The sequence below is a fragment of the Dipodomys merriami genome, unplaced genomic scaffold, assembly GCF_024711535.1.
Source record: "Dipodomys merriami isolate MVZ:Mamm:240054 unplaced genomic scaffold, mDipMer1.0.p SCAF_8, whole genome shotgun sequence".
NCBI lineage: Eukaryota > Metazoa > Chordata > Mammalia > Rodentia > Heteromyidae > Dipodomys > Dipodomys merriami.
The window spans coordinates 53,349,435-53,377,074 of NW_027206401.1; the positions used below are offsets into that span (position 1 = coordinate 53,349,435).

General features: G+C 43.8%; 1 protein-coding gene across 4 annotated transcripts in view; it reads right to left on the minus strand.

Moving 5' to 3' along the window:
* Col19a1 (collagen type XIX alpha 1 chain) overlaps positions 1 to 26,692 on the minus strand; it is a 218,753-nt gene extending 192,061 nt beyond the window's left edge. For 3 of the 4 annotated variants that reach the window (XM_070010079.1, XM_070010078.1, XM_070010081.1), the window contains exons 1-3: positions 26,604 to 26,692; positions 17,484 to 17,558; positions 16,767 to 16,866 (exon numbers count right to left, since the gene is read on the minus strand). In XM_070010079.1, the coding sequence (XP_069866180.1) occupies positions 16,767 to 16,866; positions 17,484 to 17,558; positions 26,604 to 26,658 (230 nt within the window). In that variant the 5' untranslated portion in view covers positions 26,659 to 26,692. Of the gene's footprint in view, positions 1 to 16,766; positions 16,867 to 17,483; positions 17,559 to 26,603 lie in introns of those variants that run through there. The other variant, XM_070010080.1, reaches the window with a different exon arrangement.
* Between the last annotated feature and the right edge of the window lie 948 nt (positions 26,693 to 27,640).

The following is a 27,640-nucleotide window of genomic DNA, read 5'->3' on the forward strand; positions in this document are numbered from 1 at the left end:
AATCATATAATTAACATCAATCTGTACTAATTCTACTCTGAAAATATACTTCAATTTAGTTATATAACCACTATTAATTCGTAATAATTTTATACTTAAAATATACACTGAAATCACTTAACAATATCTAAAGTGGGAATTTTTTCTTCAGCCAGTTTATGTATAAAATTCTTATAACTTTCCATTTCTGTTTCAGAGATTTGCATTTTTGCTTTCAATTTAAAAATATTTTCCTTTCTTAGGTAAGCTAATTTTAAAGAAATATTCCTAACTTCTAAAAATATAGTGTAAAACAATACTTCTCCTATTGACCATGCCTCATGCTTGTCCTATGCAAGCACAATGTGGTACAGAGGGATTTTTCCAGGTCTTGCCAAAGTTTCTATAATGGAAAGGGCCTCTGTTAACAGAGAGATAGAATGACAGCTTGCTATGTCCAAGATAGCTATGTTTGAATGTTTCTGAATGGAGTGTAATTTCCTACAAGAAACTGTATCCATTGCTTCGTCAGTGATACTCCCATTAAGAAAAATACAGTTGATCCTTACTCTCCAAATTCATGTAGATGTGTGCATGCACAGGCAGGCACGCACGCACACACGTACACACACACAGAGAAGTTCTCAATGGAGTATTTTCTGCCTCTATTCAATTTTAAACACATTAACTCTAGTTCAATGTCTTTCTGCCTCTATTCCATTTTAAACACATTAACTCTAGTTCAATGTCTTAAAATGCAATCTTCATCTATCTACGTACATTATTGTTAACCTACATTTGAAGAGCTTAGGCTCAGTGAAACTTAAATGTGATTAACCATTTATTTTCTGTCTACTTTCTGTGTACTAATGAGTTTTATGAATATTTCTGGACACCTTAGGGCACAAATATATGAAACTAACAATGATCAATATAAAAATCAGTATTTAAAAATGAGGCCAGGTGCTGGTGGCTCACTCACTCAGCTGCTCAAGTGGTTAATATCTGAGAATTGTAATTCAAAGCCAGCCCAGGCAGGGAAGTCTATGAGCCTCTTCAATTAACCAGCAAAAAGTTGGAAGTAGAATTGTGTGGCTCAAGTGACAGAACACCAGCCCTGAGTGAAAAAGCTAAGGAAGAAAGCCCTAATCCTCAGTTTAAGTTCCAGTAAACATTCACACGGACACACACACACACACACACACACACACACACACACACACACACACACACACACACACACACACACACACACACACACACACACACACACACACACACACACACACACACACACACACACACGACTACATAAAAGTTATGAAGTCAGCCAGGCTCTGGTGGCTCACGCCTGTAATCCTAACTACTCAGAAGGCTGCGATCTGAGGATCATGGTTCAAAGCCAGCCCCAGCATCAAAGTCTGTGAGACTCTTATCTCCAATAAAACACTAGAAAACCGGAAGTGGTGCTGTGGCGCAAGCAGTAGAGCGCTTGCCTTGAGCTGAAGAGTGCAGGGACGGCGCCCAAGCCCAGAGTTCAAGCCCTACGACCTACCAAAAAAAAAAAAAAAAAAAAAGGAAGTCAAACTGAAGTCATTCCTAATTATTCCAAAGGCTCTGAGACCCCACAGCAGGAAGAGGCACCAATCATAGGGGAAGTGGTAGAGGATCAAAATCGGACCTCCCTGAAATGAAACCAAACAGTTGGGCAGAAGGCAACATTCAAATCAGAGATCGGGGACAAGAAATAAATGTTCTCAAGAGATTAAAAGTGGAATGCTCCCTCTTCATGATGGAGTTAAGTTTCATTTTCTTTATATTTCCTTAATTATATTTTTTGAGGGGGGGGGGTCCGGTCGTGGAGCCTGAACTCTGGGCCTGGGCGCTGTCCCTCAGCTCTTCAGCTTAAGGCTAGCGCTCTACCACTTGAGCCACAGTGCCATTTCCGGCTTCTTTCTTTTTGCTTATGTGGTACCCAGGGCCTCAGGCATGCAAAGCAAGGGCTCTACCACTTAGCCACCTTCCCAGCTCCTATATTATCTTTTTTAAAAACATATTTTCTATACTTTCTCAATATTTATAAGGAAAATGGTTTGTGTTACTGATCATTTAAATAAATGAATAAACCTGCTGGGCTTGTGGCCCATGTCTATAAACCCAGGTACACAGAAGTACAGGTAGAAAGATTGGGTCTCAGCCAACTTTGGGGGGAAAGTACAAGATTCTACCTGCAAAGTAAAAGCAAAAAGGCTCAGAGGTGTGGCTCAAATTATAGAAAACTTGCCTAGCAAGCATGAGTGAATCCCAGAGTTCAAACCACAGTACCAAAAGCAAAGAAAAAACTATCCTGGTTCAATTTGGGGGGAGGGCAGAGGGGGAAATAACCTCTGAAATAATCTAGAAGTTGGCTCTCTGTTTTTCAAGAAACTACATGAGAAAGAATTTACATACCTTGCTCCCTCCCCTCCTTTCCCCAAAGGCTATGTTCCAACACCAAGTAACGTGAGGAGCTTTGTGATACTAGGAAAAACTCACTCTTTTTCCATTACCATAGGCACAAAACCCGTAAGTGACTGGAATCTATAACTCCCACCAACACCAAGTTTAACACTGAATCACTAAAAGAGGATGTGAAGCACTACAAATGAAAATTTACTTATTTCTGTAGACTCTCCATACACTTAAAATGGAATAGCTATTTACAAAGTAATTGTTACGGTATGTGTAGAGCTCTATTAAAAAAAAATAGTTTTACTATCCATGGAGAAATCCAATGGCTGGGAATTTAAGAATGAATGATATTTGCCAATTTTTTATACTGACTGAATGTTCTAGGTGTTTTCCCCCCACACCTGATGAATGAAAAGAATCTTTCCTAATCAAAATCATTTTTAAAACCATTAGTAAGTGCAAATAAAGTGAACTCTGAAAGGTTTATTTATTACAGGAAAGACCTTGGCATAAAGGAAGTATTTAATCACTCCATGTAATCTTGTTATTAAATAGAATTATACATCCTCAGTCTTTTGGATTTGTGGAATGAACTCCAAAAGTACCACATATGCCAGCATTTCCCTGGTTGTGATGTGTTTTCACTAAGATCTGGAACACTATTAGATTTTCTTCCTTTCTGGAAAATGCTTATGTTTATGCTAACCTTAAAATCATCCCCAAAAGCCATGACACATGATTAACAAATCATTTTTATGGAAAATGCTGGGCGGAGCTCTGCTGGGATTATCAAAAAGGAAGGAAGTTTAAATGAGAGAGACAGAAATAAACTCAAAATAGGAAACATTCTGAGTTAGCTGGCCAAGCTGAAAGGCCACTGGTGCACCACCTGGCAGAGAAGGGTGGGGAGTTTGAGTTCCACAGGGAAGAGGCTTCACAGAGGGAAGCAACCAAGATAAACCACCTCCGATATTAAAGTAACTAGACCTGAACTTAATGTTCCAGTGCCCAAACACAGAGCTCTAGAAGATTCACCACATGACACAGCTACTCATGGGCACCAGCCAAATCTCTCCAGTCCTACCCATCCCACCCACTGACAAGTCTCTCTTGCTCTCTATCTCCTGGAGAACTCAGGGTTCAGTGTCCCTCTCCTCCCCTTCCCAGCACAGCTAATGCACAACAGCTAGTGAGCTTTTAAAATGAGACCACATCTCTTAATTTCTTTTCTCACTCATGGGGCTTGAACTCAGGGCCTGAGTACTGTCTCTGGGCTTTTTTGCTCAAGGTTAGAGCTTTATTACTTGAGCCACACTTCCTGTTTTCTGGTGGCTAATTGGAGATAAGGGTCTCATGGACTTTCCTGCTAGAGATAGCTTCCAACCCTGGTCCTCAGATCTCAGCTTCCTGAGTACTTAGGGTTACTGGCATGTGCCACTGGCACCCAGCTACTTTTTTTTTAAAGGTGTCCCTAAGTTCCTGGGATAAAATGCTTGCCCTGATCATGACTTATGCCATGGACCTCCAACACAGTCTGTCCTACCCTAGTCCCTGATCTGCTGTCAAGCCTCCAACACAGCCTGCGCTATCCCAGTCTCTGGATGGCACTGATCCAGGCACAATGACACAGATTTTGTCCTAAGCTCTCCAGGCTCTGAGGCTAGAGCCTGTGTGCTTCCTTCCCATCTCCTAGGGAGTCTTTCCCATGTCCTCATCTCCTACTGCTCAGCTCAAATGTCATTTCCTCTGCAAAGTCTAAAGTTCTCTTCGCTCAGTCACTGCCTCATGTGTTTCCTTGCTCTATTTTCTTCATAGGCTCCATGTGACTGTGAGTTTACAAGAATTGGTTGAGTTATCTATTTATTGCCTCTTTGCAACTACTATAAAATGACTTCTTAAATCTGGGCCCTACCAGACCGTTCTATTTGCAGGGACTCATCCTGATGCTGGCAGCGTTTAATACACCTGCCATTAAATGCTTGTGGCGAGCATAAAAGTGATGCGTTTGCCTCACTTGGCCTTGGGCTGCAGGATGACGTCTGACCCCACTCCTCAGGGAAGCAGGAGGAAGTAGAATCATTTAGAACCAAGTGATGCTAAAGGAGGTTAATGACAAGTTTTAAAATGTTAAACAAGAACAAATTTCTTACTTTGAGAAACTGGGGAAAGCTTCCTACAAGATGTAGTCTGAGGCACTGTTCCAGCGGCCTTCAGGAGACTTCCTGCCTTGCCCCAACCCCGCTCCCGCGGCCCAAACCCATACTTCCGGCCTCGCTCCCACCGCCCCCAATCCGGCCTTGGCCAGGCTCCGGCCACCACAAGCCAGGCTTCCCATGTCGGCCTATCTCCCGCCGCCACAACCCATGCTTCCGGCCTCTACTCGCTCCAGACGCCACATCCCAGGCTTCCGGCCTTGCCTCTGCTACCATAACCCACGCTTCCGGCCTGTCTCCCACTACCACAACCCAGGCTTCCGGCCTCTACCTTGCTCCAGACGCCACATCCCAGGCTTCCGCCTCAGACTGGCTCCCATCTCCCCGACCAATGCTTCCAGCTGAGGCCTCGCCCCCACTGCAACCCAGGCTTCCGGCCTCTGCCCTGTTTTCGAGGCTGCAATCCACGCTTCCAGCTGAGGCGTCTGTCCCCAACACCACAAGCCAGGCTTCCTGCCGAGGCCTGGCTCCCGACACCACAACCCATGCTTCCGGCCTCAGCTCTCCACACCACAACCCACACTTCCGGCCTAGGCCTCACTCCCAACACCACAACGCAGGCTTCCGATCTTGGCCTTGCTCATACCACCACAATACAGGCTTCTGGCCGCTGGCAATGCCACAGCCCAGCTTCCGGCCTCAGCCGGCCTGTTGTCAATGCCACAGCCCAGACTTCCACCCGTGGCCTCGCTCCCACCACCACAACCCAGACGGGGCAGTTCCTCCCGGTTCAGCGCCTCCGCGGCTAGAAGGGGTCCGGATAGCAACCAGGGCAGCTGTCTCACTGGGTAAGCGAGAATGTAAATAACCACCCTGCCACCAGCCACCCTTCCACCACCACCACCCTACCATACTGCCACCACACTACCACCACCACACTGCTGCCACCCTGCTCCTCATGTCCACCGTGCTATACTCGTCTGAATTGGCAACACAGAAGCTCACTCACTGAGAGGACAGCCTGGCCTGGGGGTAGCACAGGATGAGAGCAGCCTTGTGATAAACTTGGCTTTCACCTCCCCTCCAGGTGGTGAGAACGGCAAAATTCAGGGAAAACCAACATCAGTTCATTCAAGTAGGTACTGGTGGCCCACACCAGATGGTCAAGAGGCTGAGATCTGAGAGTCATGGTTCATAGTCACACTGGGCAGGAAAGTGTGAGTCTCTCATCTCAAATCAACCACCAAAAGCAAGATGTGGAGGTGTGGTTCAAGTGATAGAGAGCCAGCCATAAATGAAAAAGCTAAGCAAGTGCAAGAGAGCCTGAGTTCAAGTCACAGTACTGGCACAAATAATAATAATAAATTAATTAATTCTCTTGAAGCTCTTGGTGCAGTTGTCTTCTGGAGAGAGGAGGAGAGGGAGAAGCCTGCATTTCTTCTCCACAACTCAGCCCTGATGGTTTTATATTCAAAAGAGTAAAGACAAGAATGAAGCCGCACATTTACCCAAATGTTTACAAACAAGACCACACTAAAGCTACCAGCACAACTATGTTTATTGCAGTATTATTTACCATAGCTAAGATATGGAACCAACCCAGATGTCCCTCAGTACATGAATGGATCAAGAAAATGTGGTATATATACACAATGGAATTCTATGCCTCCATCAGAAAGAATGACATTGCCCTATTTGTTAGGAAATGGAAAGGTTTGGAAAAAATTATATTAAGTGAAGTAAGCCAAGCCCAAAGAAACATAGGTCCGATGGTTTCCCTTATTTGCAATATCTAGTATAGGTATGAGTCAAGCGGAAAAGGTCAGATAATGTGATGTTAGGAAAATGAACCCTTAGATATGCATTTTAATGTTTTTTTCTTTCATGCATTTGTTTCTAACGCATTTATAAGATTATTTCTTTGTTGCTTTGTATGTCGCTCCCCTACAGTATAACCCCTGCTTTCACTATATCTGATGTCGGTATAATTTGTGGAGGAGATGGGGAAAAACAAGTCGTTTAAGGATACAGGTGGACCCGTTGCAACAATGAGAAGTACAAGTTGTCATGTCGACAAACTTTACAACTTTGGTGGGGGGAGGGGAGGTGGGGGGGGCTGGGAAGGGATGTAAAGGGTAAACAAAGGAGGAGGCTGCAATGCTTGATAAGAAATGTACTCATCTTGTCCATGTAATTGTAAACCCTCTGTACAATATGTTCACAAAAAAATAAAAATTAAAAAAAATGGGCTGGGAAGGTGGCTCAGTGGTAGAGCGCTTGCCTTGCATGCATGAGGCCCTGGGTTCGATTCCTCAGCACCACATAAGCAAAAAGAAAAAAGCCAGAAGTGGCGCGGTGGCTCAAGTGGTTGAGCGCTAGCCTTGAGCTGAAGAGCTGAGGGACAGCGCCCAGGCCCAGAGTTCACAGGCTCCATGACCAGACCCAAAAAAAAAAAAAAAAAAAGAATGAAGCCGCAATAGGAAGTGTACTCATTACCTTGTTCATGTAACTGTAACCCTCTGTATAGTATCTTTACAATAAAAAATTAAAAAAAAAAAAAAAAGAATGAAGCCGGTGGACTCTATTTGCTTCTTAGTAGAATGAAGTGATTGTCATGTACAGAAAGTTAGCTTGATGCGCTTGCTCTGTATTCCTAAGCCAACCGTAATGTATGTGTGTGTGGGGGGGGGCGGGGCAACATCTGTCATGTATGTCAAAACGCAATCACAAGACACAGGAAGAAGCCCTCTTCGGTCTTTTTCTTCACTATGTAATAATATACAAGGCAGTAAAATACAAAACAAAGAATGAATAACGTTCATGAAGTTTAGCACTCAAACTATAGAACATGATTATCCCAGAGAAATCTTCTGTAAAGAAGAGTTCACAAATCAACAACAATGATATATTTGATAGCAAAGTGTTCAAAAGTTAAATTGTGGACTAGAGCACCCAAAGGCAGTTCTTCAGCCCATTTCTAACACATATCTGAAAAGCAAAGCCCTTTTTAAAAAAAAAATAAAGTCCTATTTTGGTAGAGCTACAGTGAGTTTCCCAGACCCTATTTAACAAGACAGACATTTGTTTATCTTTTTTACTTTTAAAATTGATGGTTACATGGAAAGAGTCTATTTTTAAATATCAAGAGCAGGCTTCCAAATTAATTCTTCCATTCTGAGTGTGTGAGGCAGAGAGTAAGAAGAACTCGGCATCTGCAAGAGCCATGGGGCCTCTGACTGGCTCAAGATCTTCCAGGGGAGGAATGCGATACAAGCCACATTTCCTGAGAGTGAAATGGACACGCTTGGAGTTGGTGGCAAGTGACTTCTTTCCCAGCTGACATCCACCATCACCTGTCACAGCTGGGTTGCTTGGCCGGCAAGGCAGCATGGCCAGCAGGACTGGGGCCATGTCTGCAAGGCCCCTGGCTGGCTGGACATCTCAGCCTTTGCATGTTTGCTGAGGGCTCGGGCAAACAGGCTGCTCAAGGGAACGCCGAGTTAGCCATGCTGGGATTCCTCAGCTGTTCTGATCAGCACAGGTTCATCTTGGCATCTAAACAACTTCCTACAAAAATCCAGTCCTCAGACCAGACACAAATCAGCAAGCAAAGACTGAAGGGGGGGCATTAGAAAGGCTGCTCTTCAGAAAGAGGGGCCTAGAAAGCCCACGGATTGGGAGAAGATCTTCACTAGCCATACAACAGACAAGGGCCTCATATCTAAAATATACCTGGAACTCAAAAAATTAAAACCCCCAACAACAAATACTCAAAGAAGCAACTGTCCAATAAATAAGTTGGCTTAAGAAAGAGAAACTTCTCTGAAGAGGAAAGAAGGATGGCCAATAGACACATGAAGAAATGCTCAACCTCCCTAGCCATAAAAGAAATGCAAATAAAAACAACATTGAGATACCACCTCACTCCAGTTATAATGGCTATAATCAAGAACTCTAATAACAACAGATGCTGGAGGGGATGTGGACAGAAGGGAACCTTACTACATTGTTGGTGGGAGTGTAAATGTGTTCAACTACTTTGGAAAGTAATATGGAGGTTCCTCAAAAGATTCCACATAGAGCTCCCCTATGACCCAGCAATCCCACTTTTGGGCATTTACCCAAATGATCACAAACAAGACCATACTAAAGCTACCAGCACAACTATGTTTATTGCAGCATTATTTACCATAGCTAAGATATGGAACCAACCCAGATGCCCCTCAGTACATGAATCATCAATCAAGAAAATGTGGTATATACACACAATGTAATTCTATGCCTCCATCAGAAAGAATGACATTGCCCCATTTGTTATGGGAAATGGAAAGACTTAGAAAAAATTATATTAAGTGAAGTAAGCCAAGCCCAAAGAAACATAGGTCCCATGGTTTCCCTTATTTGCAATTACTAGTATATGTCTGAGACAAGCAGAAACGGTCAGATAAGTTGATGTTAAGCGAAATGAACTCCGTTAAGGATTCAATTTTTTTTTCTTGTGATTATTTCTAACATATTTCTAAGATGATTTCTTTGTTGCTTTGTATGTCCCTCCCCCATGGTATAACACATTTTCACTGTATTTGATGTTGATATAATTTGTGGAGGGGAAGGGAAAAAACAAATTGTTTAAATAGGGATACAGGTGGACCCATTGCAACAATGAGATGTACAAGACATTATGTCGAAAAGCTAACTTTACAACTTTGGCAGTGGGGGGGGTTGGTGTAACGGGGGTAGCGGGGGGGGGGTAGTAAGGGAGGGATGGGAAGGGGTAACAAAGGAGGAGGCAACAATGCTTGGTAAGAAATGTACTTATTACCTTGCCCATGTGATTGTACAGTATTTTCACAATTAAAAAAGAGAGAGAGAGAAACAGGGGCCTCTTCAAAGTTTGTGGTTCCTCACAACATCGTTCCCCATGTGAGGAAGACCAAAAGACCCAAGTCCAGCTCTAGGAGCGCCTTTGAATTCTGGGACATCCCAGGCAAGTGGGCCCTCATCCGGGCACTTCAGGAACACCCAGAGGAAGCTGATAGAATGGCACATGAGCAGTGGTCACTTGTACATTTGTTAATGCTGCGTCCCAGAACTTCACTTGTCTAGACAAAGTTAAGATCCCTAGCTGGCGCATAAGCTGTATGGAAAACCCTCCATACACTGCTCTGCCTCCAGATGCTCTCACTGGGCTTTACTAACCATACAGGACTTCTCCAGGTCCCCCAAACTGCCTTGACTTTAAAGCTCCTAGCAGGCTCCCCCAAACAGCCACACCACACACCAGGCTCACTCGGCCTAGGCAGCCTCCTGTGGGAACCTTGGCTTCCCCTGACTTCCCCATCCTCCTCTAGGAGTCTCTCTGACTTCTTAAAAACGGCCGTGGCATCCTATAGGAGCACTAGCCTTGCTCATTCCAGGTAGAAAGAACTCTAGGGAAGGAATAGTTCACCCTTGCGTTCACAGCAAGTGTTCCTTCATCTGGAAACTGAATGAAATGCTTCTTTTATAATTACTTTTTCTCACCTGCATCAGAGCTGAACTCATGATAATAGTCACAACTTGTTGAACTGAAACCCTTTGTGCAACTAAAGATAAAAGGAATGAATTTTTAAAACTGCTAGATTAAAATCAAGGTGACAATATGCTAGATTAAAATCAAGGTGACAATATGTCATATCATATTTTTCTTTGTAGCCCTCTGTTTCCTCTTTCATTTGGTGGGTCTGAATTCTGAATGCAGGGCCTCAGGCTTGCTAGGCAGGGGCACTACGCCACAGGAGCCACGTTCCTTCCGGTTATTTTTGAGATCAGGTCTCACTGTTTGCTAGAATTGCCTGGACTGCGATCCCTCTATTTCTTCATCCTGCACAGCTGGAATGACAAGCATGTCCCACATCATCACTTTTTGTTGAGGTGGCTCTTCTTTTTACCCAGGTTGGCCTTGACCCTCACCTGCTGAGTAGCTGGAGTTATAGGTAAGACATTTCTCGTAGCCAAGAGCCCTCTTCAGTAAAGAAAAAGGTTCTGTTCTTATCATCAGCAAATCTAGAGAGCTAGGTGACAGAGGAGGAATACAGAGGATTTCCTGGTAACTGCATCTTCTGGCTCTTGAGCCCCTCAGAGAACACGGACCTGAAACTGAGTGTCTTTTAGCAGGCAGGGCTGCAGAGGTAGACATTAGGACATTGCCACCAGCCTGTGTGCATGCATGTGTGTGCCATGTGGGCATGTTCATGTGTGTGTGTACACACACTATGTCAGCAGCAGCAGGTGCCTCTCTGACAGCTGGTGACTGAAGATGAGGTTGGCTGAATCTGTTTTTATGGCAAAGGCAGAGGAACAAACGCAGGAGGCAATTAAGAAACAGCAATGGTAAGCCAGACACTGGCAGCTTGTGCCTACATTCCTGACTACTCAGGAGGTACATAGTGAGGCTAGAAGCTAGAGGATGGAGGTTTGCAGCCACCCAGGGCAGGAAAGTATATGAGATAGTTATCGCTAATAACCAGAGAAAGGCTGGAGGTAGAGCTGAGGATCAAGTGGTAAAGTGCCAGCCTTTAGTGAAAAAGCCACACAAAAGCACAAAGCTCTGAATTCGTCTTAGTACTGGCGTGGGTACGCATGCATGTAGACACACACATGTACACACAAACAGCAGTTAACCATTAACAACAGAAATGTGTATATATCCCCCTCCCCTCATTCTGCATGTTGAACACAGGCTTCACCAGTGTGCTGCCCTTGAACTAGGTCTCCAGATCACAGGTTACTTGCTTTTGAACTTGAACACATAATCAATACCCCTGGGCTCCCTTCCAGAAACAAAACAAGGTAAGAAGAGCCTTAAAGAGAGCTGTTGCTCTGCAGGAACCCCAATGACTCAGGCAAGATGTTGATGTGGGGTGATGAACCCTTCATATGAAGGAGACCTCTGGAAATGCTTAGGTGACCCAAGCCATCATCCGATCAGAATTATGCCAACATTATACATGAAATCGACCCTCTGAATGAATGAAGAGGATTTGACCAAGGACATCGGTGAGGGCTTCCAATAGGCACAAAAGATGGACTGAAGTGTGACGCAGGGAGAGAAACAGGTTCACGGAGGGCGTTCAATGCAATATGTGAGCCACTAGTGTAAGAAACAAGGCAGTGGTCATGAAAGCAAATTCAAAGGAGAAATTCCCATAGGGCTCCCAAAGCCTTGGTCAGAGCTGAATGGCTCAGGGGATGTGTATGGGGGTGGGGGAGAGACCCAATCAGAGACTGTGAGCAAAGGAGACAATGAAGGGAAAATGTTTCTAGAACAATGGGAGCAGATTCAATAAATACACTGTAGAGCAAGAGGCCACCAGTGCTGTGGAGAGGCCACCGTAGTCAGAGCAGAAGGATGTGAGGGATGAGGAGGACACGGGGGATGGAGAGGACATGGGGTCTTGGCCTTAGGAAAGCTGCTGATGGCATCAGGAGCACAGAAAAGGGTGGACCTTTGAGAGTAGCGATGTCCCCTTTGCAGAGGATAGCTGGGCCAGAGAGGCTAAGGTGGCAGAGGAGGCACCATTGAGAGGAATAACATGGTCAGCTGGCCAACCACCCAGATGTTACTCCTGCACATGTTCCTATTATTTAGAAATTTTACTCAGCTTTCTATTTCGAATTACATAGCTCCAATCGTGATGATGAATAAAATTAACTTCATCAAGGTTTTAAATTTTATAGAATGCTCTATTTTGTAGCACTCTACCACTTGAGCTTTTTGCTGGTTAATTGGATATAAGAGTCCTAGGGACTTTCCTCTCTGGGCTGGCTTCAAATCACAATCCTCTGAGCTAATCATCCTGAGTAGCTAGGGTTACATGTGTGAGCCATTAGCACCTGTTTTTCTGGTAATTAAATTGCTAAAATACACTCCTTGAAGGAATAATTGTTTCTTGATTTAATAATATTTTAAATCATAATATGAAATATATTAAGCATAATAGCAATATATTTTAAATATATTGATATAACATTATTAATATTGATATAAACTACTAATTGCTAATGTAATTAAGATAATATTGATGCTATGTTTAAAACAATATACTTAATAGTAAATACAAAGTATAAATATATGTTAGACCAATAAATCCATTTTTAGCTTCTCTAGTTACAACTCAGTTAAAACATAAAATATTTTAGTGTTGCAAGCTTTTTCTCTACTAGCTTTCATAAGAAATAACAAAAATCTCTATACCTTTAAAAGAAAATCATCCCTTTTAGGCCAGCTGAACAAGTATTCAAACTCAACACAAAGACCTTGGGTAGTTATGTCGACATTGTAGAATTTGTAAACTTACAGTGAAGTGCAAATGCAGTCTACTTTTCTCAAAATAACTGGGATGATGTGAAACCTGAAATCTCAACGTGCTTTAATGCAGCAACAAGTCATGAAATGTACCTAAAACTAGTTAACAAAAACTACTTTCACATTTTAGTAGCCATTTCTGTACTGAAAACTTGTTACTAGTACAAATTCACATGGCTGGACTTTGTAGAAAAATGAAAGTTAAGTTTTGTGATTTTAGAATTCCCAAACCATATTTCCACACAATTTAAAAAATCTGAGTTAAGGATAATCTTGAAATTCTGTTGTATCTAATACCTATGATTTTGTAGTTTTCCTGAATGAGAGAATTCTGTGATCAGGACCCTAACAGGCTTTTCTTTGCAGAACACAGTGACTTAAGGAAATTGACAACAAAAGTAACGGTAATGGTCACTTCAGCTCCTAGTCAGCGGGGTAGCTGTCTGCTTAAGCCATGTGTCCTCACACGGGAAGCTTCCTCTGCATGGGAAACTTCCTCTGGCCATAGAAAGGATGCCCAGAGGAAAGCCAGGGTAGGCCATCATCGTCCTTGGCTCCACAGAACCTGAGCACAACCCCCTGACACACTTCACAGCCAGAAGCTTTGCATCCACATTCAGAACATAGTTTTGGACCTCAGAATTTGGCTTGTTTCGAGAACCTGGAGAGGACCCAAGGCAGACCAGTCCAAAGGAAGGTTGGGCTGGACAGCAGCCCCAGCTAAGGTGGGAGGAATGCACACACCAGGCTTCTGTGCTGTGCTTCAGGAAGGCAGTACCTGAGCCCCGCATGCAGCTTGAACAACTGAAGGCCACGTGCCTTGATTTCTCCTTAGGCCAAGGCCAGAGGGAAGCACAGAGTTTCTGTGCACAGTGTCTCCAGCAGGGCTAGGAAGGAGAGACCGACCCTCAACCCTCGTGAGTGGAGGCCCAGGCCCACAGCAGCGTGGCCCACAGCCAGACTCAAGAACATCTGAATGAGGTGAGGCCAGACAGCACTGAATTTTGATGTGTGCCATCTTTAACACACCCTTGAGCCAGGCAGGCAGCGCTCCCTGCAGCTTCTGTTTTCAATTAATGTGAGTTTACAGTTGAAAAACAGAATACAAACATTTTAAAGCATAATGCCTACATCCACTGTAGATATTGAGGAAAACACAGAGTGGAAGAATCACTAGGAAGGACACACTGGTGTTGATAAACACTGATGAACACACCCGTGTTACCTATAATACTAAATATCAGGCCAGCCACCAGTGGCTCATGCCCATAATCCTGTAACTACTCAGGAGACTGAAATGTGAGGATCAAGGTTTGAAGCCAGCTTGGGCAGGAAAGTCTGTGAGACTCTTACCTCTAATTAACTACCAAAAAGCCAAATGTGGACCTGTGGCTCATGTGGTAGAAGTCCAGTTGAGTGAAAAAAGCCTTATGAAAACACAAACAGAGTTTGAGCCTTAGTACTGGTACACACACACAGAAAGTAAAGACTTGGAACAGGTGTAAGCCAGCCAGCCCTCTCTCCTGTGTCAGCACTTGGCCGAGCCCATTCTAGCTCAGCCTCCCACTGCTCCCAGTATCCAGACCCCAGCTACCATGCCACAGATACATACACAGTGATTTACCACACATGGACTCCATTATAAACTAGAAACTTCCCTGTTGCTTTCAAAATGGATTTCCCTGGTGGCCAATCAAGATGAAAGTGTGGTTAGAAAATAATCCAAGTACAATGTTCAGATATATAACTCCCAATGTTTAATAATGAGTTATTTCACATAACCAGCGTATCTACACATAGATGTAACACACACACACACACACACACGCATACACACACAGGTATTTCATATAACCAAGCACCTGCATAGACATATACACAAAAGGAAATTCCCTCTAACAAAAATGACTCTAGAAAACTAGGTAGTGTGCCATCCAGAATCATTGGAAGTCCTAAACAATCTTTATTTTCACAATAACAACTGAGCAACTGATTAACTGAGTAACTGAGTAACTGATTACAGGTGGTTCACACCTGTAATCCTAGCTACTCAGGAGGCTGATATCTGAAGATCCTGGTTTAAAGCCAGTCCTAGAAGTAATGTCTAAAAGACTCTGATCTCCAGTAATCACTGAAAAGCCTGAAGTGGAGCTGTGGCTCAAGTGATAGAATATCAGCCTTAAGCAAAAAGTAAGCAAGGCTGTGAGACCTTGAGTTTAAGCTCCAGTATGCACACACATGTGCACGTGCGTGCACACACATACACAAAACTGAAGAATTAGACAGAAATTCAAAGCCAAGTGAAACACAGTAAGCCCCTCAGCCCCTGAGCCCATGCCACCTCTGAGTGTACAGTAATACACATTTCATTGCACATATGTGCACAAACAGGCATATGTGAACACACACCAGGGGGACCCTGGGAAGGGCAGCATGTGCAAGTCCCACACTCGCCAGGCTCAAGTGCTCGTGTGCCCAACAGGTGTCTGATAAATATACCAAGTCAGTTTCTTTCTTCATGAATCTCATCTGGAGCATTCCAGAACAACAGAGGGAAGTTGGGCATAGAAGCCATTTCTGTTTTCCACATAGAAGACCACCTGCCTCTTCCTGCACTGACTTGACAAGGCTGCTCATTGACTGAGTTCACCTAGCTGCAACGGGACTCCCGCTGACTGGTATTGGAGATAAGGCCCAACCCACATGGCTCCAGGAGCACTGAGAGCAAGGGGAAGAGCACTGCAAGGGGGGGCACTGCAAGTGGGGGGAGGGACACTGAAACGAGGAGCACTGTGAGGGGAGGAGGGGCACTGCAGGGCAGGGGAGCTGCTGGTCAGCTGACCAGACACCTCCAGCTCCCTGGGGAAGGGACCTGGCCGGCTCCACACGCAGACTTCCCAGGGCCAGGGTGATTTGGAGTGGGAATCAGGAGATAAGGTGCGAATGGCTCATAATGTTCATGGTCTCATGGTTTGGGGGGAGGCAGTATCCTAAGACGCACGCAACACAATGCTCCCTGGAGAACGGCACCACTGAAAATTTTTGTTTATTTTTATTTCATGCTGGCCCTGAGGCTTGGACCCATTCCGGGTCTCACGCTCTTGCTGGCTATTTCTGTTCAAGACTAGCATTCTACCACTCCAATCACAGCTCCATTTCTGGCATTTGGCCGGCTAACTGAGATAAGAGCCTCACAGACTGTCCTGCCCAGGCTGGCTTCTAATCACAGTCCTCAGCTCTCAGCCTCCTAAGTAGCCACGATGACAGGCGTGAGACACGGGTGCCTGGTTTATTCTTATGCTTTTAAGCAAATTATGTGAAATCTCCTTAGAAAAGTTTCCAGATTTCTAGACATTCACACAGAGTGAGACTAAAGGAGGATACTCTTAGGGTAGGAATACCAAGGCGCAATCCTGTGTGTATATAAAATAATACCCCTCGAAATGAACTCCATCCAGTAAATGGAAACAAGAAGTTTTGTTCTTTGTTACTGCTTTTGTTGTCTTTTCCTTTTGCCTTGTTTGTTAGTTTATTTTTCTTTGGGAGGGTAAGGAAGGCACAGAAATGGAGGGACAAAGGGTGAACAAATGCAGCAGTGGTACTCACTAGACACCATGTTGAAAATGAATTATACAATTTGCGGGTGGTGATGGGAGGAAAAACTGGGAGAGAGCAAGGAAGGGGTGAGGTTGTTCAAAGGGAAGTGTACGCTTTACCTGGTTTATATAACTGGAACTCCTCTGTACATCATCCTTACAACAATAAAAATGCATGAAAAAAGAAAATAGTGTTATAGCACTATGAAACAGGTAATGAGAAGTGACTGCTTTACTTACAAGGTCTCTCTAATCAGCAGTGCACGCCCCAGTCTGAAGCAGGACTTCCCCCCTTCACAGGATGCCCGCCGAAGGGAAAAGCGCGCTCCCACGTCAAAGCCTGCAGCACATGGAGTGTTCAGAGTGTGCAACGTGCACAGAACGACTGAGCTTTTAAACAAAAAATTTTTTGTCTTTATCTAGAAACTGAATGGAATCCTGTTGCTTCAGATGAGCAAAATTCCTCCATTTCTTCCCTCTCTCTTTTCTTTCTTTCTTTCTTTCTTTCTTTCTTTCTTTCTTTCCTTTCTTTCTTTTCTTTCTTTCCTTCCTTCCTTCCTTTCTTCCTTCCTTCCTTCCTTCCCCCCCCCTCTTCTTTCTCTTTGTGTTTTTTCTAGAGCTTGGATTCAGGGTCTGAGCACTGGCCTTAAGCATTTGTGCTCAAGGCTAGAGCTCTACCATTTGACAACTCCGCTTCGGACCTTTTTGGTGGTTTGCTGGAGACAAAAGTCTCATGAACTTCCTTGCCTAGGCTGGCTTAGAACCACAGTCTTTAGATCTCAGTCCCCTCATTGGTGGGGATTACAAGCATGAGCCCCCCAGGGCTTGGCTTATGCTTTTATTTTTATGATGATATTATTATCTTATTTGGCAATACCAAAGAATCACCTGCAGTGTGTTGTATATTTAGTGATATTTTTACATAAAATGCTGCTTCTAAAGGGTTACAGTGCTTACCTGAAGCATTGAGCTCCTTTCTGCTGATTTGCATAAACTGATATCCCTCCGTTTTCAGTGCAGGACATGTCTTTTCTGTTTAAAAAGAAGATTGATTATTTGCATTATGTTTTCTCTCAACTTTTTCAAATAAAACCAAGTCTTACCATACAACCAACTAGAAATTTAATATTACCCAGGAACTAGTGGCTCACACCAGGAGGCTGAGATCTAAGGATCACAGTTTGAAGTCCATGACACTCATCTCCAATTAGCCAACAAAAAGCCAGAAGTAGAGATGTGGCTCAAGCAATAGAGTGCCAGCCTTGAGCTCAAAAGCTAAGGGGAGAATGCCTAGGTCCTGAGTTCAAGCCCCAAAACTAGGAGAGAGAGAAGGGGGGGAGAGGGAGGGAGGGAGAGAGAGGAGAGAAGAAAGACTAAATGAAGGAAGAAAGGAAGGAACTTAAGATTAAAATAAAAATAAAATGAATAATTGTACTACACCTCAGCGTGTCTGCCACAATTTCAGGCATTTATTTATCCAGTATTTGTAGTGTGGCCTGGTACACGGCACATCCTTGATGTTAGCTATCATTGCTATTACCATTATTCCAACATGCTATTTATTTTTACATATTTGACATTAATTAGGAATATAACTAACTTTAACAAGTCATTAAACTTTCCAAAGTCTGTTCTGATAGAGGAGAAACAAGTGAACATTTGCTCTATTTTTGGTTGATCATGGGGCCTGAACTTAAAAGTCTGGGCACAGTCCCTGAGCTATTTTGCTCAAGTCTAGCACTCTACCATTTTGAACTTATGCAGCACCAATTCCAGTTTTCTGGTGGTAAATTGGAGACAAGAGTCGCATGGACTTTTCTGACCAGGCTGGCTTCAAACAGCGATCATCAGATCTCAGCCTCTTAAGTAGGTAGAATTACAGGTGTGAGCCAGGCTGAATTTAGATTCATACTTCAAGTTTGCACAAAAAGTGAAATACAGGTACTCGTAAAAGTAAAAAATAAAATAGTTCTGATGCAATATAAAGTCTTCATGGGCTAGGAGTACTAAAGGTTTTATGACTTTTCACAAGAAAACATTATTCAAAAAATAAGATATTGATAAAAGGTAGGTCATTAAAATTAAAATGTTAATTAATCAAAAGATTAGCAGAGTAAAAATGGCAGCCTGGGAGAAGGCACTCATAGTACATAGCTCTAAAAGGAAAGTCAAAGATCAGGCGATATTTATAACACATGAATCCCAAACAGGGCACTGCACACATAATGTAAGATGAGCTCCCAAACTCAACAGGAAAACGATTGGAAATCTTGCTTTAAATGTATGTGGAAGTAAAAGCATTCCACAAAAAAAAAGGATATCCAAATGTCCAACTTGTGCATTAAAAACTGCTCAACATCATTGGAAATGGAAGAAATGCAGAAGAAACCCACAAGAGACAGCATGGACTCCTGCTGAGCACGTCAGAGCAGGGACATGTGGGAGAAGGTACTGAGGAGGCAGAAGGTTAGGATCCCCGAAGAACAGCCGTCCTGCAGTGCCGGGCTGCTGGAAAGCAACGCCATCACCAGGGAGACTGCTCAGCTTCCCAAAGCTAAGGACACACAAACTCCATGACCTGGAAATTAAGCGACTCAAGAAAAACAATAGCTGAAAGATGAGTGTAGCTGACTCTTTTAGATAAGCATAAACCTGGAAATCACCTAAAAGTTTATTGCCAGTCAGGTGACTCATGCCTGTAATTCTAGCTACCCAACAGGCTAAGATCTGAGGATCTAAGTTCAAAGCCAGCCTGAACAGGTAAGACTGTGGGACTCTTGTTGCCAGTGAACCAGCAAAAAGCTAGAAGTGGAGCTGTGGTTTAAGTGGCAGAGTGCTAGCCTTGAGTGAACAAGTTAAGGAACAGCACCCAGGCCCTGAGTTCCAGCCCCAGGCCCAGAACATATCAACAAGAGATTAAAGCTTACTGAATACAATGAGAAAAAAAAAAGAGGGAACTAATGATATATCGTAAGTGGATGGATGTCAAATATATAAATCAAGTTGATAAGTATCATTCTATTTAACTACATAAATATCAGTTCTATTCCTTTTATATGGACTTTAAAAGCTTATGAAATGATTTGTATCCACGGCGGTTACCCTGCGAGGTAGAACAAGGCTGGGATAGAGGTTTGTGAGCATCCTGAGGGAATTCTACTTTGATCTGAGTGAGCCAGGCAGAAGTATGAACACACAGGTGAAAAGTCCTTGTACAGTGCATTTAACCTTCGTTGATTGTAGCCTAAGGCCAGCACCACGAAGGAGAAGATCATCTCTGAGAAAACGGTGTCATCCAAAAACCCTCCCCAAACCCAAATCCTACTTACATTTTTATAAGGGCTATGAACAACTATGAACAACTACAGGTCTATACTTAAGATATATATCATATATCTATCTTACCAATCATTTATGTATCCATCTATCCATCATCTACCACCTATCAACTGCCTTCCTGCCTATCTGTCCATCCATCTGCCTGCCTGTCTGCCTGTCTGTCCATCTGTCTGCCTGCCTGTTTGACAGATCCATTAGATAATGACAAAACAAATCTCAAGGCAACAGGAAGGAATGAGGGAAGGCATGCGGCCTGCTTTCCAGGGACTTACAGAATATTCAGTAATGTCAAAGTAACAAACCTGCCACTTTGAAATGAATGGACTTCAACTCCTGCAGCACTCCATGCGGTTGCACACACAGTCTTTTACTCAGGAAAACCAAGTATTGTGTCCTATCGTTAGAGCATATGCTTTGTTGTAAAAAGCTAAGCGACTTAAATGTTCTTTGGGGAGTAAGATTGGAGCCACAAAAACCGGTAGTTTTGTGAATCCTTTGCATAAAAATGGCATACTGTAAGTTGGCTACTCTAATTTATTTAAATTATGCATATTCATATGCAGTTTAATATTAATGTACCTTAAAGACTCACAGATCAGACTCAAATATTGCATCAGGTTATATTATGTAAAGGCAAATGTAGATGTCCCTAATAAATTCATGTTCAGATGCGGGTGATGAGGGCTAGGCCTGCCTCCCTCCTAATACCTCCAGGTATTAGGACTCCGAGAGGGCTGGGTGAGCCTGAAGGAGGCCTAGGAAGCTGACAGGCAGCTGGGCCCTGGTTGAGCCTGGTTCATACCCAAAGAAAATGTGTGCTTCTTTGGAGGTTTTGACCCCTTGCTCCTTCCAAACTCAGACCCCTGAGAACTTGAGAATAAGCAGTCCAGGAAACCAGGGACCAACCAGCCGCTCAGTACAGGGTCTGGGTGAGACCTGCTTCCTAGAACCTGCTTCCCCTCTGCATTCATCATTTCTTCTCAAAGGCATGTTTTCAATTAAGCAGCAGCATGTTCAGAAATTCAACTTCATTTATGTTTCACTGACAGTCCTGGGGCTCAAGCGCAAAGCTTCCTGCTCTCACTTGGCTTTTTCCACTCAAGGCTGGCGCTCTACCACTTGAGCCACAGCACCACTTCTGAGTTCCTGGTGGTTAACTGGAGGTAAGACTCTCATGGATGATCCTGTTCAGGCTGGCTTTGAACTGATCCTCAGATCTCAGCCTTCTGAGTAGCAGGATTACTGGTGTTCCACCAGCACCCAATTCATTCTTTAGTAGATATGCATTTGCTCCCAGTCTATTCTAAACACATGCTTAAAGTTAAATCTCTTCACACGTGCGCGCTCGCATACACACACACACACAGTATCACTCTTTGCTTTAATTTCTTAATCATTTGCCATGTTTTCACCTACGGGTATGGCCTCCTACATGTTGCGATCAGATCACACCCTTTTTAAATTAAATTTATTATTAACTGCTGCACAAAGATGTAAAAAAAATGCTATGTATTAATACCAAGGACGTTTTGGAGATGATCTCCAAACCCAGAAAACAAAGCCCAAATAGACAAAAGGGAGGAATCCCACTTTCCCTGTCATTGTCTGGTGTCTTCTATACCACTCACAGGAAAGCCCTGAATTTACTATAGCACGTATGGACACATAGAAAAATTCTAGTTGGCCCTATATTTTAATGAATTTTTAAATTATTTTTAAACCGTTGAAGAAAGAGGTTCCAACCAAACATGTCAGTTTGTGAACGGTGCATCTTGATCCATGTCGCCCCTTCCATGGCTCTCCCATCCCTCCCAGCCCCACCCCTCCCCTCCAGAGACCTGGTTTTGTGTTCACACTGTGCAGCGAGTGCTGTGACTGTGTTTTCCCTCCCTTCTCATCTCCAACTGCCCCTCCCCTTAGGCCCACCCATCCTTATTAATTCATATATTTCTTTGTTTGTTTATTGCCAGTCGCAGGGCCTGAACTCAGGACTTCATTCTCCCACTGGGCTTTATTGCTAATCAGGCTCTTCCACTTGCACCACATTTCTAGTCTGGTATTTTGCTGCTTAATTAGATATAGAGTCTCACAGATTTTTCTGCCTGGGCTGGCTTTCAGCCTGGATCCTCAGATCTCAGCCTCTTGAGTAGCTAAGATGACAGGTGTGAGCCACAGGTATCCAAATATACTTTTCATATTTTTCTCCTAATTATTTACTGAAAATATGATGAATTTCCTATCTCTTCACCAAGCCCTAGGACCAGTGACAGTTGATTCTTTGGGTTCCATAGTTTCCAACTGATTGAAACCCAGAACTGTGTGCCTGCTCAGCTGTTCTTAGTATTCCTTGCACAGAAACTAAACACATCATTTGACTAGTTGATTTTTTTCCTTTTGTGCCAGCACTGGGGCTTGAACCCAGGGTCTGGGCGCTGACCCTTAGCTTTTTCACCCAAAGCTGGCACTCTACCACTTGAGGTCTCTTTGATTTTCCTGATTCTAACTATCCATGGCAACACACAGCCTCTCTCTGGAATTCTCACTCCCTCAAAAGCTCAACTGAAACATGCTGAGCTGGGCAGGAGTTCTGCCTGCCATTGACAGCGCTCTCTGAGGACGAGAGGGGAGATGGGGGAGGGGACACCTATCAGCCACCCAGGCTGGCATGCTGGCCTTTAGTAAATTGATGGGAGAAGCCTTATGTACTCTGCATTTTTAAAAGCTAAAAGAGGGACTGGAGGTATGGCTGGGGTGGGAGTGCACCTGCTTGTGAGTGAAAGTGTCAGACCCTGAGTTCAAATCCTGGTCCTGAAAGAAAAAAAAGAGAAACTTCAAAGCTAGAACAGACTTTTCTCATTGAAGAGAGGGGACCTCGGGACTCTCACACCCTCCTCTCGGCCCTCGGGGCACGGGTACACATTTCCAGTACACTAGATAAAATAGTGCAATGCTGTGCTGAAGGAAGATGGACGTTCACAAAATAGACAACGTACACCACACCAGAATACGATGGAAATTATATGAAAATGAGACCAAAGGACAGAAAAAAATGGGAGCACAGCTATTTTAAAAATGAGTTCACAAAAGGTCAAGAAAGCATCTTCAGTGCTTGGCTTTGCTTAAAATACCTAATAATCTTCTCCCTCTTTATCAGCACCTGGATCAAAATACCTGTAGTTACCATCTCCTTCCTCATCAGCACCAGACCCAAACATCTGTAGTTACCACATCTCCCTCCTCATCAGCACCAGTCACTCCCCCTCCCCTTCAAGTCTACAAAGGGCATTGCTCAGTGCAAGGACTTTTATATGATACCCTATGGAGCAGAAGGATTTCTAAAACATCCAAAAGAAAACCCTCTGTATGTGAGCATACTTTCTGCTTCCAGTTTAAAAATGAAAACTCTGTCTGTGACATACTTTCTGCTTCCAGTTTAAAAATGAAGCATTATTACTACCTTTCAGAATAATAATTTTTCTTCTAATAATGAATAGAAAAATCAACTTATCAACTTACATATACATTGGGCTGATAATCATTTCAATCCAGATAGTTTACACAAAGCATTACTGTAAGTTAAAAAAACTTATCATTTTGCTGAGTGCCAGTGGCTCATGCCTGTCATCCTAGCTACTAAGGAGGCTGAGATCTGAGGATCTCGGTTCAAGGCCAGCCAGGGCAGGAAAGTCTGTGAGACTCTTATCTCCAATTAATCACAGAAAAATCCAGAAGTGGCTCAAGTCATAGAGTGTGATCCTTGAGCAAGTGTTCAGGGATAGCACCCAGGACCTGAGTTCAAGCCTCAGGATCAGCAAAAGAAAAAAAAGAAAGAAAGAAAAAAGTAAACTCATTTTAATGTTATTTCATCAATTTAATATTTTACTCTGGTTTTCTGTATTTTAACACTCGTATGATCATTTCATACTTCTACTTAAACCCATAATTAACTCATGTGATTTCTACCATATAGGAAACTGTGTTAAACAACTACATAAAGTAAGTTTTAAGATTCTCTAGACATTTTTGGTGGGTGGTGGTGGTAATGGGGTTTTTTTCTTTTTAGAGGGTGCAAAGGGGAGGCACAGAAAGGGAAGAAGAGGGTGAATGAATGCAGCCCAGTGCCAGTAGACGCTGTGTAGAAAACGAACCATGGAACCTATGAGCAGGGGCAATGAGGGAACATGGCGGGAGCCAAGGAAGGAGTGGCATTGTAAAAAAAGTGTACTCATGACCTGACTTATGACATGGTAACTCCCTGCACAACACCTTAAAAATAACAATGACATTATATTTTTTTAAAGATTCTCTAGCCAGCATTGTGTGCGTGCATGTGTATGCACATATCTGGTGCCAGTATCAGGCTTGAACCCAGTTCTTTGAGATTGCTCAGCTTGCTTGCTCTGCTAGTGCTTTACCCTTGAGCCATACCTCCAGCCCAGCATTTTGCTGGTTATTTAGAGATGGACCCTCTTGGACTTTTCTGTCTGGGCTGGCTTTGAACCATGATCAAAGCTCAGCCCTCTGATTACAGGCGTGAGCCACTGGCGCCGAGCTATATATAGATTTTAATACAATTCTCTTCCCCGCTTTCCTTGGGCAAATAATTGTACTAAAACCATGACATTCAAGTTGAATTTTATTGTTAGTTATTTTCAGTATGGAAACACAAATATGCTTTATCGCATAATGTCAATATTAGAGGACTTGCTAAAGTAAGAAAAGCAATTAAATATGTCCTTCAGTATTTGAAAGTTCATATGACAACTGAATCATCCCACATCACTCCTGAATCCTACTCAACCCAGTACAGTGTCGCAGGAAATTGCTCAAGACACACTAGAAATAAAGTGAAGTAATTGAAAGGCTTGGTTATCTTCTGTACATGAAGTTTTAACAGGAAACCCTTGACAAACTCAGCGTGCAGGGCTGAAACCCTAGCCTCTCCCTCAGATTTGCTATATTTTATTTTTAGCTGTAATCGCTTCCCTCCGGTAAATGTGAGTGACCACAGGGGCAGGTCTGCACATGAGGAAACCAAAACGGGCTGCCTGCCCTGCACACGGACATGGGGGGGATAGGCACGGAGCCCCACGGCCGGCCTCACATCCTCTGGGGACCCTGTGCCACACTGACATCACTAACAAAACAGACAACATACCCGTGTGGAGGGGCTTGGGGACATTTGGAGCTGAGTCTCCTATGCCCTGTGTGCTGAAAAGACCAGGAGTCCGCACAAGCTTCTTCTTTAGAGCAGGGTGTTGCTGTGAATCTTGTTACCATTTACAATGATTTTAGGTGTGTACCAGTCCTAGGACTTGAACTCAGGGCCTGGGTGCTGTCCATGAGCTTCATCACTCAAGGCTGGTGTTCTACCCCTTGAGCCACAGTTCTACCTTCAGCTTTTTGGTGGTTAATTGGAGATGAGAGTCTCATGGACTTTCCTGCCCAAGCCAGCTTTGAACTGTGCTGCTCAGATCTCAGCCTCCTGGGTAGGTGGGATTACAGGGATAAGCCTGTGATTTAAAACTCACACTTCAAAGGGGTTAATTTGGTATGCATTTTGGTACAAGTTCTGCACAGAGTATGACCTGATTAACATTACGGATAGCAGAGTAAAAAAGCATAACACCCAGGCTGGAAAAATCACACTAAGAAATGCAAGCCAGGCCTAGACAGACAAAGGACGTGTATTCGCCCTCACACGTCCTGAGACAAAGGACACCTGGCACCAGAGCATGCAATATACACATGTGATTCAGGAGGTGGGAGGTGGGAAATGAGTCTGGGGGATGGGGTGGGGGAGGGAGAAGAATGATAAAAGGGAGACTGATCACGAAGCACTGGAAATCCTAGTACTCAGGAGGCTGAGAACTGGGGAGAGTCAAAGCCAGGCTGGGCAGGAAAGTCCATGAGACTCTAATCTCCAATGAACCACTAGAAGTGCAGCTGTGGCTCAAGTGGTTGAGTGCTCAGGGACAGTGTCCAGGCCGAGTACAAGCATGAAAACCTACACACACACACACACACACACACACACACACACACACACACACACACACACACACACACACACACACACACACACACACACACACACACACACACACACACACACACACACACACACACTAGCTGTCTCACACTGACCCTCCAGTTTGAGACATCGTCTACTTTGGAAATGAGTATGAGGAGATTGATGAACTGAACAGCTGTGAATATATAATGGCTGCTTAGCTCAAAAGGTCCTCCAGAAATGTGTCACCTTTTGTTTTCCTCCTCCAAGACACTACAAAGCTGACATACAATTAAACCACATTTCCCTTTACACTTTCCATTCGATTTTTCACCTTCCCTAATTAAGATTAGACATGTCCTCATTCATCCTAATTAGTACTGAGTTTCTGTGCTTGTAACATGGCAAGTCATTTTTAAAGGGGAAAAGGCAAGGAACTATCACACATCTGCAAACACGTGCACATGCATGTCATTATAAAAACCAGCAGCACCAAGGGAAGGCTGGCTATACATGATGTGCCTATGAAAACTGAGGCCATTTTAGACGTTCTCAGTTGGCAGTGTGTGAAGGTCACTGGTGAGGAGCAATGGCGTTTGCTTGTTCTGACGGGGAGATTTCATCTGCAGCCATGGCCACCATAACAGGGTTTGGTCTAGTGATTGTGATTAGCTATTTAAGGACTGTGGTGACACTTTGTAGTCTGACAGAGGTGACTTGGATACCTGATTCATCTCCGTCCATCCCAGAGGTGGAGGCCCAGAGCAGGAGCATCACCATCCAAGGCCAGAGCTTCCAGGAGCCAGAGGGTATCATGGCGCTCGGAGCAGTGGACCTGTAAGGCAAGAAAGGCCACATTGAGTTCATTGTTTTCTGTCCGACTGCATCCAGAAGATGGGGGCGGGGTCTCACGCCTGTCATCCCAGCTACTCAGGAGGCTGAGCTCTGAGGATCACTGTGTCATGCCATCTACTCAGGAGGCTGAGATCTGAGAATCGTAGTTATAAGCCAGCCCAAGCAGAAAAGTCTGTGAAACTCTTATCTGCAATTAACCAGCAAAAAAGCCAGAAGTGGGGCTGTGGTTCCAGTGATAGAGTACCAGCCTTGAGTGAAAAAGCTCAGGGACAGTGGCCAGGCCCTGAGTTCAAGCCAAGGACTGGCAAGAGAAAAAAAAAGATTTCTAAATCTGCAAATAACTGCCATACTAGTCTTTTTCCCTTGCCCAAAGTTTAGTGAAGAATCCATATGGAAGAATTCTGCACACTAGTGTCTAAACAAACTCTTTCTCTTTGAAGAAAGCTAAACACTAAAGCCATCATCTTTCGTATGCTGCATGTGCCAAATTCCCAAAGGTCAGCATTTTAAAATTAATTAGATATTTCTGGATGAATAGCTAGCAGCAGCAATTGCGATATTAAAACTGTATGTGTGGTTCTAAATACCAAACAGCTGTCTGGTGGCTTCCTTCTGAATCTCCATCCCAAGAGCCCCCTGGTCCTCATGCGACCCAGCGAAGCCCACCAAGCTGTTACTTCATGTCAGCTGGGAACTGCTAACACATCAATTCTAATTCAAAAAAGTAAACTGCCACATATTAGGCTAGTGTTCTAACTGCACTGGTGGCTCATGCCAATACTACTATGCTGCTCAGGAGGCTGAGATCTGAGGATCATGGTTCAAAGCCAGCTCTGGCAGTAGAGTCCATGAGACTCTTATCTCTGGTTAGCCAGCAAAAAGTCAGAAGTGTAACTGTGGCACAAGT